Below are 15,956 nucleotides of genomic sequence, written 5' to 3'. Positions count from 1 at the left end.
AGCTCAGGTTTACTGGTATACGAGCGGTGGCGAATCGGCAGCCGCTGTTCGGCCAGTCCACGGGTGTCGACGCAACCTCCGACACCGAGCAGCGCCCCGCGCTCGCTCGTCCACGAGTTAAACTTATGGATGGCGGTAAATGTGCCGATCCCTGTTGCTCTACAGTCTACAGTCCTGACGCGGCGCGAGAGCGATACCTGGGTCTGTCACGGCACGTACTTGTATTGGATTGGATCATTGGATGGCAAACATGATGTGTGGATATATGGCTCTAGTTGACGATGCCCCTCAGCCCTGGGCGATCGCGCATGATAATTCTTCATAACTTTTAGAGCTTAAATAAAATTTTAGTTTAAAAATAAATAAAAATAGAATTATATTAATTCGATTCAATCCTTAAATTAAATTTTATAGTATAGAATTTAGAGCCCACTGTAGTGATCCAGATTATCCCATGCACGAGGCCACTACCATCGTGGGTAAATAGTCTCTGGCCGGATCAGTATCAGGTGCCTGAATAATTGTTATCTGCAGAAAATGCGCTTAAATAATTCATTCAGGAATATTAACCGTGTCTCGGTACATAATAATCGAGGCAAGAACATGATCGAAGAACTGAAGATGATTTTATTCTTGGCACAGAATCGTTTCAGAACCCATGCATACTCTTGTTTGACGGTGCGTGCACAATATATTATTGGCCATTTGCCATATAGGGATCGGCCAGAGTATATAATATACCCTAGAACAAAATAAATTCAGTTCACAAGCAAGCTAAGGACTAGTGGACTAGTACCTAGCTAGTAGTCTGGACAAAAAGCATCGACACATTTAGGAACGAGCAAGCAACGAGATCTCCTTTGGCTAGGCCTTGGTTTACTCAACAAGACAGTCGGACGTGACCATATGGAGAAATGCCCCTGCCTTAGTGCCTTGTTGACCCATGACTCCATGAGGCCAGCCATGACAAAACAATACCCGACCCGCCGCCGAATGTAGAACGCCTCTCCTGCTAAAAGGGCCACAAGGCATGCACGTCTTTGACGCGCGCTTCTTGCCACTTTCCGCGGGCGAAGCGATATGATATGACTCATCTCCACTACAGTAAACGACAAAATTTCCGACGGCTAAAGCCGTCGGACATAAGAGCTAAACCGTCGGACATAAGCTATGTCCGACGGCAGTGTCTTATCTCCGACGGTTTTAAGCGGTCGGCGTTAAAGCGTCGGAAATAACATTATGTCCGACGGCTGCCGTCGGACATAGTTTATGTCCGACGGCCCCATCCGACCGTCGGCGATAAGGCGGAGTAACGGTTTTAACCGCTGCCTGGGCCCACAACTGCTATGTCCGACGGCTTAAAGCCGTCGGACATAACGTAGAGCCTATGTCCGACGGCTTTAAGCCGTCGGACATAACTTACAGCATATGTCCGACGGTTTACACGAAAGCCGTCGGACATAACGTTTTTCAGAATTTGCAGAAAAATCTGAATTTTAAAAAATCTGACATTTGCAAATACAAAACAGAATTCATACACATATACACATTCACATTAACAAATATACTCACATAAGTATACACATTCACAAATATAATCACATAAGCATTCACATTCACAAAATTTAACATAACAACATAGTTCCAAATGGTTGCAATAAGTGTTTACATAAACATAGTTGTCCAAACTCCAAAATGAACATTATTCGACGGGTAGGCTTTCACATGAAAGGTTTCAACAAGTGTTTTACATCAGTATCACTCATATCCATCGCCACCTCCTCCGGCTGGACTATGCGTGCTGAAAAGATTGTTCACCCACGAATGTGTTGGGTCGTCCTGACCAGACCCATCTCCAGGTGCGGCAACTGAAGCGGGTGGTGTCTGAAATCCCTATAACACAAGCACATGAAATAGTAACCACTCAGTTGTTCATTTAAACACATAAGACATCTATGAACATGTCACACACGCATATGTGTACATACCATAGGGAATTGTGACGGAGGCGGAGGCGGTGGTGGAGGCGCCAACATTGGCATTGGCAGTGCAAACTCCGGAGGCGGCATCCCATATGTCGGCATCGGGACGCCCGCTTGTTGGGCTAGTTGCTACAAATTATATACAAGTCATTGTTGAGCTAATAAGATACACATCAAGTGTTTTGCAAAATAAGCTACAAAATGTTACTTCAGCTTACCGAGAGAAGAGCTTGATTTTGGGCCTGGAGGTTTGCATAATACTCGTCCCTCTTCTTCTGGTACTCGGCTTGTTGCCTCTGGTACTCAGATTGTTGCCTCTGGTACTCCAATTGTTCCCTCAAGACTGATTGATGGTACTCTGCCTGTTGACGCAACACTGCCATCTCCATGTCGTGGGCGGATGATCGTGAACGGGACGACTGTGAAGACGACGATGTGGACTGTCGTCCACGGCGTCTTAGCTCTCTGGAATCAATCGTAGAATCAAAAATACCCAACCTACAAGAGTGAACCATGCACTTAGTATAGTAACTCATGCCTCAGTTGAATCGCAAGCATATGATGCCAATTTTGTAATCCAAATTAAATAATCTCACCGTCCGTGGGCTTGTCCTCCTCCGCTAGCATATGCTGCCTGAGGGTCGATTGGCTGGCTCCTCCAATCGTACTCCTGCCCATGGCGTTGAACCATCTCCTCCCCATACGAAGCCTGGAGGCAAACAATATCAAATATAAGTGCATAACCCCTATATATGCCATTGCAAACAATATCAAACACATAATAGAGTATCAAAAACTCACTAGACGGTCGGTGGCCGTCTGAGTGCATAACACATCAGGATTCTGAGGATCAGAACCCCTATGCCCTTGCATATACACCTCCACATCCGTGGGCGTACGACCGAATTTGACTTCCTGTACATAAAAGTTACAATGACACATTTCTATGTAATTCAAAAGTTACAACAAACTGTGACTTACCATTCGCTTAGCCAAGCGCACATGACCATCACCACCGTAGTTGTGGAACGACTCGGTCCCACGGTTTCCCCTGTTCCTTTCGGAAATGGCACGAAACTCAGGGGAAGCCCACCATCTGCACAATGCCCGATAACCCTCCGATCGGGTGGCCATCCACGGCACCGACACCTACATGAAATTTTTTAAATAAAGCAAGCAAATACATGGCTTCGTGCGATTTGAGAGGCAAGAACCTGTTTACCTCTAGGTATTGCTCCTCCGTCAAGTAAATTGATGACCACTCGGCCTTGGTATTTGGCATCGGTCGATCATCAGCATTTGCTCTGTACCATGCCTTTATAGCCTGAATTCGTGCATAGTACATTGCATCTGCAACGACATCGTTCGCGTTATACTCAAACACGTAACGAGCGTTCATATCATATGATCCATCGTCCGGCAACTTGTACCGTTTCTGCAAAAAAAATTAGTGTTATCATAAAAGCAAACATGTATGGAATAACTAAAATAGTATAAATAATTCATACCCAGAATGCATCCCAAACTAGTGCCTGTGTGTTGCCAAACGTTCTACAGACACCATAGCGATAATGCTCCCAAGTGGTGGCGGGGACAGACTCGCCAGTAGGCAAAGTCACAACACCAGGCCAGTGCAGACGAACAAGATTACCAAGCACCATGTTCACCTGCCTGTAGTGTCCTGTGCCTGTGAACGAGTCGTCGATCCAAGACCTGGAAATAGTATACACAATGTGGAAATTAAAACATAACTTTCAATAACATTTAAGCAAAGACATGTCACTCACTTTCCACTAGGCTTTATCAAAACCCGAGATTCGGGTGGAAGCTCTGGAGGTGGTCCAACAAAATGCAGCTTCCTCATTCTCCTAACTCGAGAAGTTCCAGACCCAGCTGCGGAATCTCCACCAGCCCCAGAATCCCCAGCATCGTCTCCAGCATCATCTCCACCATCATCTCCACCATCATCTTCAACATCATCTCTTGCATGATCCTCTACCACTGGTTCCTCAATTTCAGCATCCTATGAAACAAATACCGTACATCATACAATATTAAGTAACTCAAATAATGTAATTTAACAACTAACTTACATCTTGTGGAGGCAAATGTTCTGCCAGCGCTCTCCGTCTGCTCATGGTAGAACCTGAGCCCTGAAAAACTGAATCCTCACCCCTCGAGCTGCTCCTCGAGCTACTCCTCGTCCCAAGCAAACTACGAGCAAAAGACTTCATTTTCTTTGACATCCTATTTTAACAACAACAAGTTAGTACATAAATCGACAATAAAATATGCAACAAAATCATAAAATATGCAATAAAATAATAAAATATGCAATAAAATCATGTTCCATACTCGTCAATCGTAATCGTAATCAAAATCAGGATCTAGTTGCTTTCGTCGATTTAATGGACGCCAAGTAGCTTTCTTCTTTCTCGTCACTCGTTTTCGTTTTGGAGGAACCTCTACATCATTTTGATCACCTAATAAAGATTCTTCCAACATTTCAGTTTGTACATTAAACGTGCTTGTAAGTTCTTCGTCTTGGAAAATCTCAGCAGCCCCCACTTCGTGCTCGATTTGACTTTCAACATAACCAGCATCACCAGGAGCATATAGTCGTTCACGAGGATTAACTTTGTACACTACCCTCCAATCAACCAAACCCTTTTTCTTAGATGGATATGTCATATAATACACCTGCTCGCATTGGTGGGCAAGGATTATAGTGTCGTGGCCTTTTAATCTGTCGTTGTGTTTGACTTCCACCATGCCATATTGATTTTCTCGCGTTGAGTTTGGAGAAAACCAATCACAATCAAAGAACACCACTTTGAGTTGTTTATCTCCAAAAAACTTGTACTCGATTATATCATTAATGACTCCATAATAATTAGTCACCTTCCCTTCATCATCGACAGCTCTAGTTAATAAATTTAGGCCCTCGGATATAATAAAATAAACTACAAAACAATATTAATATATACAAAATATTAATAATACATTAATACCTTACGGCGGGCGGGCGGGGCGGGCGTCGACGGCGGGCTGTGCGTGGCGGCCGACGGCGGGGCGGCGGGCGGCCGCGGCGGGGCGGCGGACGGCCGCGGCGGGGCGGCGGGTGGCCGGGCGGCGGGGCGGCGGGCCTCGACGGCGGCGGCGGCGAGCGTCGACGGCGGCGGCGGGGCGGCGGGCCTCGACGGCGGCGGCGGCGAGCGTCGACGGCGGCGGCGGTGAGCGGGCAGAGAGAGAGAGAAGCGAGAAGCGAGCGCGCGCGCGTGAAAATGAACCGCGCCGGGACGGTCCGTGTGTTAAAAAACCTTATGTCCGACGGCTAGTCACGCGGCCGTCGGATATAAGCTTAAGGAAACTGGCCGGCAGAGAACGAATCACACGGCGCTATACGGCGTCTCGCTTATAGGCTTATAGCTGAAGTGCTGAACACCAAGGATTGCTACTGAAGCCTAGCTAGCATAGCATGGTCACGTCGTCTGAAGAAGACGCCGGACCAGCAGGCGTTGAGCTAGTAAAGCGTGCATAGGGATTTTTTACCAGGAACAAGCTGAATTCCTTGCGTGACAAAACGGGCTCTCAGAACAGGCAAATTCCCCCAACAAAAAAAATAAGGAGAAATTAACATATGGGAGACAGACGGGCGACGGTCACCGTTGATGGCGATGCCTCCTTGTGATGCATCTACCTAAGATACCTGCACGAGTGACATCACGTGACCGAGACGTGCACAACCCCGCCCCCACCCTGCGCTGTTCTGCACATCAGCTGTAAGCCACACCGATCGGCCCCAATTCTGAGCTCTATAAATCGCCCCAACCCCCTCCCTCGTTCTGCCACCATTGCCATATCCTCGATCACAAGAGCAGCTACTAGCTGCCTCTAGCTCGATCGGTTAGTTTGTCGTGTTGCTTACGTACGTCAGCAGAGGCCATCGTCGAGTGTATCCCGTGGTCGAGAAGAGGGAAGAAATGGTTAGTGCGTATACAGTTTATCTTACTTAATTTTCTCGATCATCGTTCTTGTGTGCTCCTTCCTCGCGTCAGCACTCGTACTACAGGCAGTTCCAGCAGTTTGTTGTTTTTTTTTTCACTGGAACTGTCAGAATAGGTTTCATTGATGCATGGACCATTTTCTAGAAGCTCGTACGTAGTAGGAGAGAGTGACACTGTCAACTAACAGTATCTAGCTGCTGCAGTCTGCGAACGACGGCGCCGGCGACACGAAGATGAGGGCGATCGTCGTCGTAGAGGAAGGGGAGATGAGCGCGCCGGCGGCGACGCCGAAGCAGGGCAAGTGCTGCGAGTACACGCTGGACGGCTCCGTCGACATGAAGGGCCGGCCGGCGGTCAAGGGGAAATCAGGAGGGTGGCTTGCCGGTGCTCTAATCCTCGGTATTATTCTGCTTACCACCTTTCCTGCCCTAGTTTTTTCTATGAAAAATAAAATAAAACAGCGAGACCTGCAGTTAACTAATTTCCTACCACACAAAAATCAACCTGCACCGAAAGATAATTAAAGAAGAGATGTTTTACTCTGTGGGCCTCCGGTTACTTCTTGGAACGTCTTGTTGCGTGAATCACTCTGGAGAGGTGCTGCTCCTCTCCTCGAAGTGGCGGTAGACACCCGGCTCTTTTTTTTTTTTTGTTATTATGCGTGATTCTGCATGCCGAGGTGACATCGGCCATGCAACGCCCGGAACAGGGGGTTCCTGGTCACGGGGAGGCTGCTTGGACGCATTACTGGCGCCGCGTTTTAGGCTCTCATTTAGCGGATGGAGGTCCGCCATGATCTAGCTAGCGATCGACCTGTACTGCCTATAGCAGCAGTGATGTGTGTGGCTGCCATAAGCTAGCTACTACTCTCAATAGCTTGTTACTGAAACTTAAAGCGATCGATCGATGTGCTTTGGCTGTCCAGCCGGTTCTGCATTGCTTTCAATGGGAACTGCTGAAAGCCGAGTTTCGTGGTACTGTTTGCGGGTGCTTGTCGATCACCTTTTCGCCGGTACTGTGTGTGTCGTTTACGTCCATATCAACCGATTACCCATCGGACCTTACTTGACACGTCCTGGTAAAGGCTTGTTGATGATGAGTGGAAATCGATTCGTGTTTGGTGAAAAAAATAAAAAACAAAATCGTTAGTGGAAATCTACGTGCTGACGTATATATGTGGTGTTGCAGTGAACCAGGGCCTGGCGACGCTGGCTTTCTTCGGCGTGAACGTGAACCTGGTGCTGTTCCTGACCCGGGTGCTGGGGCAGAGCAATGGCGACGCCGCCAACAACGTCAGCAAGTGGACGGGCACCGTGTACATGTTCTCCCTCATCGGCGCCTTCCTCAGCGACTCCTACTGGGGACGCTACAAGACCTGCGCCATCTTCCAGGCCATCTTTGTCCTCGTAAGTCGCACACGTCTACCTACCTATTAATCGACCTGCCGATTTTTCCATCGATCTGCCAATCTACCGATCAGCAGCGTGTGTCGGAAAGAGTTTTCACGTACGTTGGCATCGACGACGACGACACTGCACTACATACCGACAGTCCCATGTTTCTACTTTTGTCCGTGTCTAAGCTTTTGGTACAGGAATCATTGGTTCCTGTGATGTACACGTGCAAGCAAAGACATGTTCTTTGTAGTACCTACAATACATAGGCTACAATCATCATCCGTATATGTACCTACAGTTATAGATGGCCAAATGGGCCGTGCTTGACGGGCCGGCCCGAAGCACGGCCCATTTAATAGTGCCGGGCCGGGCCCGGCACGACAGCCGTGCCGTGCTTGGGCCGCTGCCTCGGCCCGTAGTGCCGGCCCGGCCCGGCACGATTATATTTTTTTATTTTATAAAACATAGTATATATATATTTAGATTTTGTATTTGTTATTTACAACAAATACACTAGAGTTCTACTGGTTAGTTGCAAGAGGTTGTGGGTTCAATACCCCAATTCTACACAGTTTTTTTGACATTTTCCTGATTTAATGGAAACCTGGACACATTAAACGGGCCGGCCCGGCACGGCTACCAGGCCGGCGTGCCGTGCCTGGGCCGCCTCTACGGCACGTGGGCCGATCAGGCACGACCCGATTAACTGTCGGGCCTAACGGGCTCGTGCCGGGCCGTGCCGGGCCGCCCGTTTGGGCAACTCTACCTACAGTATCCGTTTCCGTATGTGCACGCGAATCCATGCATGGACCCAAATACACCATCGTTGCGTACTACGTATACGTACGCACGTAGGAGTACATCATAGATCGATCAAAGGTTACATGCACGGCTGACCAGTGGATGCCACGCTGCTGCAGGGCCTCGCGCTGCTGTCGGTGTCGTCGCACCTCTACCTAATCAGGCCGGACGGGTGCGGCATGGAGCACGCGCCCTGCGGCCCGCACTCCGGCAAGGAGCTGGGGATCTTCTACATCGCGCTGTACATGATCGCCTTCGGCAACGGCGGGTACCAGCCCAACATCGCCACCCTGGGCGCCGACCAGTTCGACGAGGAGGACCCCGCCGAGGCGCACTCCAAGGTCTCCTTCTTCAGCTACTTCTACCTCGCCCTCAACCTCGGCTCGCTCTTCTCCAACACCTTCCTCAGCTACCTCGAGGACAAGGGCAGCTGGGCGCTCGGCTTCTGGGCCTCCACCGCCGCCGCCGCCACAGCGCTCCTGCTTTTCCTCAGCGGCACGCTCCGGTACCGCTATTTCCAGCCCGGAGGGAACCCGATCGGAAGGATTGGCCAGGTCGCCATCGCCGCGTGCAGGAACTGGAAGGCGGGCGTGTCGACCGAAGTGGTAAGCCTGTACGAGGGCGACGAGAAGGCGGATGCCGGTGGCAGGAAGCTTCTGCACACGCAAGGGTTCAGGTAGGTCCAGCTTTCACTGTCCTTCCCTCGATGTATGCACGCACCAATCTTGACTCGAACCTGCTGCTGCTGGTGCAGTTTCTTGGACCGCGCGGCGCACGCGGACACTGACTCCAAGCTCGGCGCGCGCGATCCCTGGAAGCTGTGCTCGGTGACGCAGGTGGAGGAGGTCAAGAGCATCCTGAGGCTCCTCCCCATCTGGCTCTGCACCATCCTCTACTCCGTTGTCTTCACCCAGATGGCCTCGCTCTTTGTCGTGCAGGGCGCCGCGATGCGCCGCACCACCCCGTTCTCCGGCTTCTCCGTCCCGCCCTCCAGCATGTCGGCCTTCGACATTCTCACAGTCGCCGCCACGATTTTCCTGTACCGCCGCACTATCTGCCCGTTCCTAGCGCGGCTCAGCGGCCGCCCGGCTGGCCCCACCGAGCTGCAGAGGATGGGCCTCGGCCTGGTCGTGGGTGCCCTGGCCATGACCACGGCCGGGACGGTCGAGCACTTCCGGAAGGCCAGGGCCACCGCAGCGATGAGCAGCGACCTGCATATCATGTGGCAGGTGCCGCAGTATGCGCTGATCGGCGTGTCGGAGGTGATGATGTACGTCGGGCAGCTCGAGTTCTTCAACGGCCAGATGCCCGACGGGCTCAAAAGCTTCGGGAGCGCGCTGTGCATGATGTCCATGTCGCTCGGCAACTACTTCAGTGACATCATCGTGAGCGCGGTGACCAGGCTCACCACGACGCGAGGGCGGTCCGGGTGGATCCCGGCTGACCTCAACGAGGGGCACCTCGACAAGTTCTACTTCCTGCTCGCCGTGCTGGCCGTCGCGGACTTCGCGGTGTACCTCGTATGCGCGAGCCGCTACGGGAGCGGCAAAGTGGACGGGAGGAGCAGCGACGACGAGGAGGAGGGAGCGGCCGGTCAGGTGACATCCCCGGCTTACGCATGACCATCACCGGCCGCCCGGCCGGCGGGCATCGTACGTATGTTGTTCTTGTCTTCTTGAGGTGGAGGCTGGCAGGCTGCAAATCTCGAGGGCCATTGGTTATTTGGTTGACGGAGTTCTTCCATTGACGACGATAGCACAAGCATGGGGCGAGCATGGACATAGTGATATGACTAATTAAAGAATAAGCACTTAAGCAGGACTAGCTAAACACTACATGCTGCAGCATCATGCTCGCGGTTTTTGGCCAGTGTAACAACAGACGACGATTGTTACTGACCACGACTGTTCTTTGCGTGGTCTACAGAGTTCGCTTCTGCAAAATTCAATAATGGGCGAGTGCTGTATCATATAAAGTCGCAGGTTGCGCCACGTAGCTACGATGTGACTAACAAACAAATATGTATTCAAGTTATGTATTAAACGGTTAACCGTGTCTTTTTACCGTTTCTATATTTGCAATATTTACAATATCTATATTTCATCGAACAAAAACAAATATGTATTCAAGTTATTTATTATTTTAGTGGTGATGGGAGAGAGATACAGTTTTTATATATCATGAGAGATGTAGATTAGATCTAGAGCACACATAATTTTTTTCATGAGAGGATCACAAGAGGAAGTTAGGTTACAATATCTTCTCAAGTAGTTTAACTCTATAAAATCAATATATAATTAGAAGTAGCTAAAAAATTAGATTGGTGGCTATATTTATAGATTTTTGAAGCACCTGAGAGGTTGCTCCAAAAATCCAATACTAAATTCAGTTTTAAAAAGTAGTTAAATTTATTATCTGAATTAAAACTCAATCTGAAATCATTCTTCAAATGTGTGCTGCCATGCTAAATACATGTAAATGCATGGCACCTTTAGGGTTGGGCAAAAACATGCTACCCGCTACTCATTACCCAACATTTACTCGCTGCAAAACCATCTTTTAGGCCTAATTCTATAATGTTTCAGCCTCTAATGAGCATTTGGACATTTAGATGATGTTTAAACATCATTTAAACAACACAGTGCTCGTTGCAACACAGGGTGTTTTTTGTGGGATAGTTCATCACAATGGTTTAGTGGATCCGTCGTAGCACGTATGACAAACAAAACAGGATAGACTTAAAGATTTAGCATCATGCTTCTCATCATCAGTGTATGTATTAATGTAATACAATTTAATTGATTTCAGGAACTCCCGAGACTGAGTAGTAGCATCCATTTGGTTCATTGGATAGTACTAAAAGTCTGAAACCAAGGAAGGGCCAAAGAGGCTCTAGTAGACAGCTTTGCTGACAACCTTATCTGAAGTTCTAACCCCCAAAACTGAAAAGAAAATATGATTTCTGGAATCTGGATCCTATGGGCATTACAAATGACTTGCAACTATTCTTTATTTAATATGTGCTACATGCCGTTGATCCTCCATACTGATAAGCAAGTGCATCGCTCGTGCTTCGGTACATTTCCGTCAAAGCGGAAGCAATGCCGCTATCAGGGTGGATTTTTGAAGCATCTGTCAGTCCCATTACATGAAGTTGCCTCCCCGAAGCAGCAAGGCCATATGCATATTGTGCAACATTTGTGCAATCCAGACAATCTATGCAACAGTAAAAAATCAAAGAAACATGTATCTATCAAGTGCACCATTAATCATTCTTATAATTAGCCATGTTATTCACTATGTTACAGATAAAATAGAAAATATTATACAGTTGAACTGTGCAGTAAAATATTTGTACCAAAGAAATTTTGCAGCTATGTGAGGAACAAAACTTAATTTGTGGCCTTTAAACTATGTTTTGGTTTCCCTTGTACAAAAAAGAAAAGGATTATAAACAGGCCATATGCTATGTCTTCGTAGTAGCCGCAACAGTGCTAGTGCACTAGTAGCACAACTATCATATCAGCTAACCGTGTTTTGATGAATGTCCCCCATAGAGTAGAGATAGTATATCAAACTACCATAACAGAAGAAATTCAACTAATGAACCTTTGAAATAAACTTGATTACAAATTTATAGCTTGACAAATGAATGAAAGAAAAAACACCGGGAAGCACAATAAAACATATAAAATAATATGTGTAACACCCCTGGTGTTACGATTACTAAAACTCTGACATGTAATCATCAGTATTTGCATTAACTTGCTTGATACACCTAGAATGCATTCACTAGGTCAACAATTTGTAAAATTGTGATGTTTTGTATTGAATGTAGGGCTTTGCTTGAGCTACGTAGGTGAGAATCATCTCTTAGGCGAGTGACAAGTTGACTTAGAGTCTTAAGTACTGAAGGTAAAATTAGAAGCTAGAGTAACTTTACTTTTGAAGTGTAAATCAAGTGGAAGGATCACTTGAGGAGAGGGATCAACTTCAAAACCCTAAATTGAGCCCAAGAGTGAAATGGTGCATAAACAAAGCAACTCCAGAAACAAGGGCCTTTTTGGCTGAGTTCTGAGTACCAAAGTTGGATCTTAGATTAAGGAATAACTTTTCTTTTTATTGGTGGATCAAAGTTGAGAGGTGGTTTGGAGAAATAGTAGCCACATTTGAAACTCTAAACTAGTCCCAAAAGTAGAATTTAAAATCCATTGAGAATTTGCCAAAAGTACTTATACCAAAATTGTAGAGCTTGGAAAAGTGAACAACTTTCTTATTTGGAGATTTCCAATTTGTGTGGAAAGATTTTGAGTAATTTGCAAATGTTCAGATTTGCTCAAATTGGATTCAACACAAAACAGTTTGGTTTAGCTATTTTTGGACCCCCAGTAACTTCAAAACTATGGGCTTTTGGTAAAGGGTTGCTCTGACAAATTTGAAGAGTAACTATAGGAGAGAAACTTTTATTAAGTGTGATATCCCTAAAACCATATGCTACTAGGTATAATAGTGCTCCAAAGTAGGGGTGTCAGGTTTGTGAGTTTCAAACTTAAAACAGAATCGGCATCTGAATTTTTGTGTGTTGGAGCAAATTTTGGGCTTTGGTAGTTTAGAATTCATAGGGTTTTAGCTAAGGGACATTATACCAAACTTGTATAGCAGCAATAGGAGTACCACCTTGATTAAGCTACTTATCCCTAGAAGCATTTGGAAGTTAGAACTAGGTGAAAAAGTTATCCAAAGTGGGACTGATAGGTTTTTCAGTTTTCAGACCAGGAATAAAAGGTTAAGTCTGAATTGCAGTGTTTGTGTTGTTTTTGGAGCTCATTTGTGGAAAATCTAAGGAGCTTTGGGCTGAGACGTCTATAGAGGAGCTAAAGACCATATGTGTAATACCCAAATTGTAACTTGTAAGAGTTAATATAAAAGAGAAACAATTTCACTTTATCTATGTGTGAATTTGACCTTTTTGTACCATCACATGTGAACACCATATTTTAAAACAAATAATTATAAAATATATGTCACTAAATTATGCATCATGTCGGGATTTTTATTGTGAGTGCATTATTTGTGACAATATAAAAATAACATAAAAAGAAATATGTTAAAGTCCAAAGTGGAATTTAAATCCTAAAGGAAAATTCAAGAATCTAGAAAAAAAGAGAAGAAGGGAAATTACTATGTGAATAAAAATAAGTATAAAATATATATATTAGTATTACACATATTTGAGTTTATAAATTTGACTCAAAGGTGAATTTTCATAACAAGACTCAAATTCAAATTAGAGATTCAAATGAAAAGAAAATGAATCAAAAAGGGAAAGGGAAATCTATACTACTATTAAGGCTGAAAGGGGTAGGCTGTCTCCCCTGGTTCTGCCTTTAGCCAATCTACACCGTCCATCTATATGCGTCAAATCATCATCGTCCGTCTCGTCGCCTCCGCTTCAAGCCTCCTCCATCCATCGATCACAACTGCTCCTCTCTCCGCTCCCCTCTTCCTCGACAGCTAGATCCTCCATCAGGCTTCATTCGCGCCGTCGTCGGCAACGGCTCCGGCTTCCCATGCCGCCGTCCAACCTCCCCCTGACTCTCCTCCCCACACCGCCGCCGCTCCCACCGCCCGCAAAAACACCACGCACACGGGCGCGGGCGCGGAGACCGACCACCACGGCACCACCTCCTCCTCCGGTTGCCTCTGGCCTCGCCATCCCTCTATGCTCGACTTCCCTCCGTCCTCCCGGTCTCCAGCCTCCCGGTCCGGAAGCTCCACGTGGCGCGACAGCTCGTCTCTGTCGTCTATGGCGGCGGCGCAGAAGCAGCGGGAGAAGGCGGCGTCGCAGGTGTGGCGGGCGGTGGTGGGGTGGATTGGCTTCCTTGTTCAGGTTCTGCTTCAGATCCTTCGGGGCACGCCGTCCTGCGCCTAGCTCTTTCCTTCGTCGGCGTCCGGTACCTGCTCCTCTCCGGGCCCGCGGCCTCGAACCCGTCGCCGGAGGTGGCCTCCGTCCGTCCAGCTCTAAGCCGGGCCCATGGAAATCGTTGCCATATCAGATCAGCTTCGCCATGGACCCCATCTGTGACTCCTGGTGACGCGCTCCGCCCACCGCCGCCCGGGAATGGCTCGAGCGCTGCTCCTACTGCGAGTAGCTGTAGCTCTCTACCCTCCTCTCCCGGCCTCACCCACGCTCCTCCAGCCACCGCTGCTGCGCTGCCACGCGCCCTCCCACTACAAATCCCAGCTCCGCTTCCTCTCCTCCCTCTCCTCCTCGTCCGTGCCCACCAGCTCAGATGCTCCCAACGACGGCGGGGGCGGCCGCGACGGGGAAGAGGATGGCGCGAAGAGCGGCGGCCACGCCGATTACTTGGGGATGAGCGACGAGGAGCTCATGGAGCAGGGCGATATGGGCACGTTCAAGGCGTCCGTCCCCTTGGTTATGACTCAAACACAAGGGCATATAGAGTATTTAACAAGTCCACTGGACTAGTTGAAGTCTCTTGTGACAATGTGTTTGATGAGACTAACGACTCTCAAGTAGAGCAAGTTGATCTTAATGAGTTAGATGATGAAGAGGCTCCATGCGTTGCGCTAAGGAACATGTCCATTGGGGATGTGTGTCCTAAGGAATCCAAAGAGCCCACACAAGCACAAGATCAACCGTCATCTTCCATGCAAGCATCTCCACCAACCCAAGATGAGGATCAAGCTCAAGATGATGAAAATGAAGATCAAGACAATGAGCCACCTCAAGAGGAGGACAATGATCAAGGGGGAGATGATAATGATCAAGACAAGGAAGATGATCAAGAGATACATGGTCAAAGACCGCCACACCCAAGAGTCCACCAAGCGATACAAAGAGATCACCCCGTGAACTCCATCCTCGGCGATATTCATAAGGGGGTAACCACTCGATCTCGTGTCGCTCATTTTTGTGAACATTACTCCTTTGTGTCTTCTATTGAGCCATACAGGGTGGAAGACGCATTAAGGGATTCATATTGGGTGTTGGCAATGCAAGAGGAACTCAACAACTTCACGAGGAATGAGGTTTGGCATCTTGTTCCACGTCCTAATCAAAATGTTGTAGGAACCAAGTGGGTCTTCCGCAACAAGAAAGATGAGCATGGTGTGGTGACAAGGAACAAAGCCCGACTTGTGGCCAAGGGATATTCACAAGTCGAAGGTTTGGATTTCGGTGAAACCTATGCACCCGTAGCTAGGCTTGAGTCAATTCGTATATTACTTGCCTATGCTACTTACCATGGCTTCAAGCTTTATCAAATGGACATGAAGAGTGCCTTCCTCAATGGACCAATCAAGGAAGAGGTCTATGTTGAGCAACCTTCCGGCTTTGAAGATAGTGAGTACCCTAATCATGTTTACAAACTCTCTAAGGCGCTTTATGGGCTCAAGCAAGCCCCAAGAGCATGGTATGAATGCCTAAGAGATTTCCTTATCACTAATGGATTCAAGGTTGAAAAAGCCGATCCTACTCTCTTTACTAAAACCATTGCAAATGATTTGTTTGTATGCCAAATGTATGTTGATGATATCATATTTGGGTCTACTAACAAATCTACTTGTGAAGAGTTTAGTAGGATTATGATTCAAAAATTTGAGATGTCTATGATGGGGGAGTTGAAGTATTTCCTCGGATTTCAAGTGAAGCAACTCCAAGAAGGTACCTTCATCAGCCAAACTAAGTACATTCAAGATATACTCACCAAGTTTGGAATAAAGGATGACAAGCCCATCAAGACACC

At 47.5% G+C, this 15,956-nt stretch overlaps 2 protein-coding genes across 3 annotated transcripts; one reads left to right on the top strand and one right to left on the bottom strand.

Moving 5' to 3' along the window:
- Positions 1 to 1,555: 1,555 nt before the first annotated feature.
- LOC109939591 (classical arabinogalactan protein 9-like) lies at positions 1,556 to 2,105 on the bottom strand. Its single transcript, XM_035959235.1, has 2 exons — positions 1,989 to 2,105; positions 1,556 to 1,893 (listed from the first exon to the last, which is right to left on the bottom strand). Exons 1-2 carry the CDS (start codon positions 2,082 to 2,084, stop codon positions 1,759 to 1,761), a joined length of 231 nt encoding a protein of 76 aa, XP_035815128.1. The 5' UTR covers positions 2,085 to 2,105; the 3' UTR covers positions 1,556 to 1,758.
- Positions 2,106 to 5,794: 3,689 nt separating this feature from the next.
- Positions 5,795 to 10,279, top strand: LOC103627571 (protein NRT1/ PTR FAMILY 7.2). 2 transcript variants are annotated; one of them, XM_020538641.2, is made up of 6 exons: positions 5,795 to 5,968; positions 6,193 to 6,388; positions 7,178 to 7,395; positions 8,307 to 8,863; positions 8,942 to 9,032; positions 9,126 to 10,279. In XM_020538641.2, the coding sequence occupies exons 1-6, from the start codon at positions 5,966 to 5,968 to the stop codon at positions 9,807 to 9,809; spliced, it is 1,749 nt and encodes a 582-aa protein (XP_020394230.1). In that variant the 5' UTR covers positions 5,795 to 5,965; the 3' UTR covers positions 9,810 to 10,279. The 2 variants fall into 2 exon arrangements, with proteins under 2 accessions (XP_020394230.1, XP_008646076.1); XM_008647854.3 differs by having other exon boundaries at positions 8,942 to 10,279.
- Positions 10,280 to 15,956: the final 5,677 nt, after the last annotated feature.

The sequence above is a fragment of the Zea mays genome, chromosome 5, assembly GCF_902167145.1.
Source record: "Zea mays cultivar B73 chromosome 5, Zm-B73-REFERENCE-NAM-5.0, whole genome shotgun sequence".
Lineage (NCBI taxonomy): Eukaryota > Viridiplantae > Streptophyta > Magnoliopsida > Poales > Poaceae > Zea > Zea mays.
The sequence above is the reverse complement of the archived record's forward strand: the minus strand, read 5'-3'. Positions and strand labels throughout refer to the sequence as shown.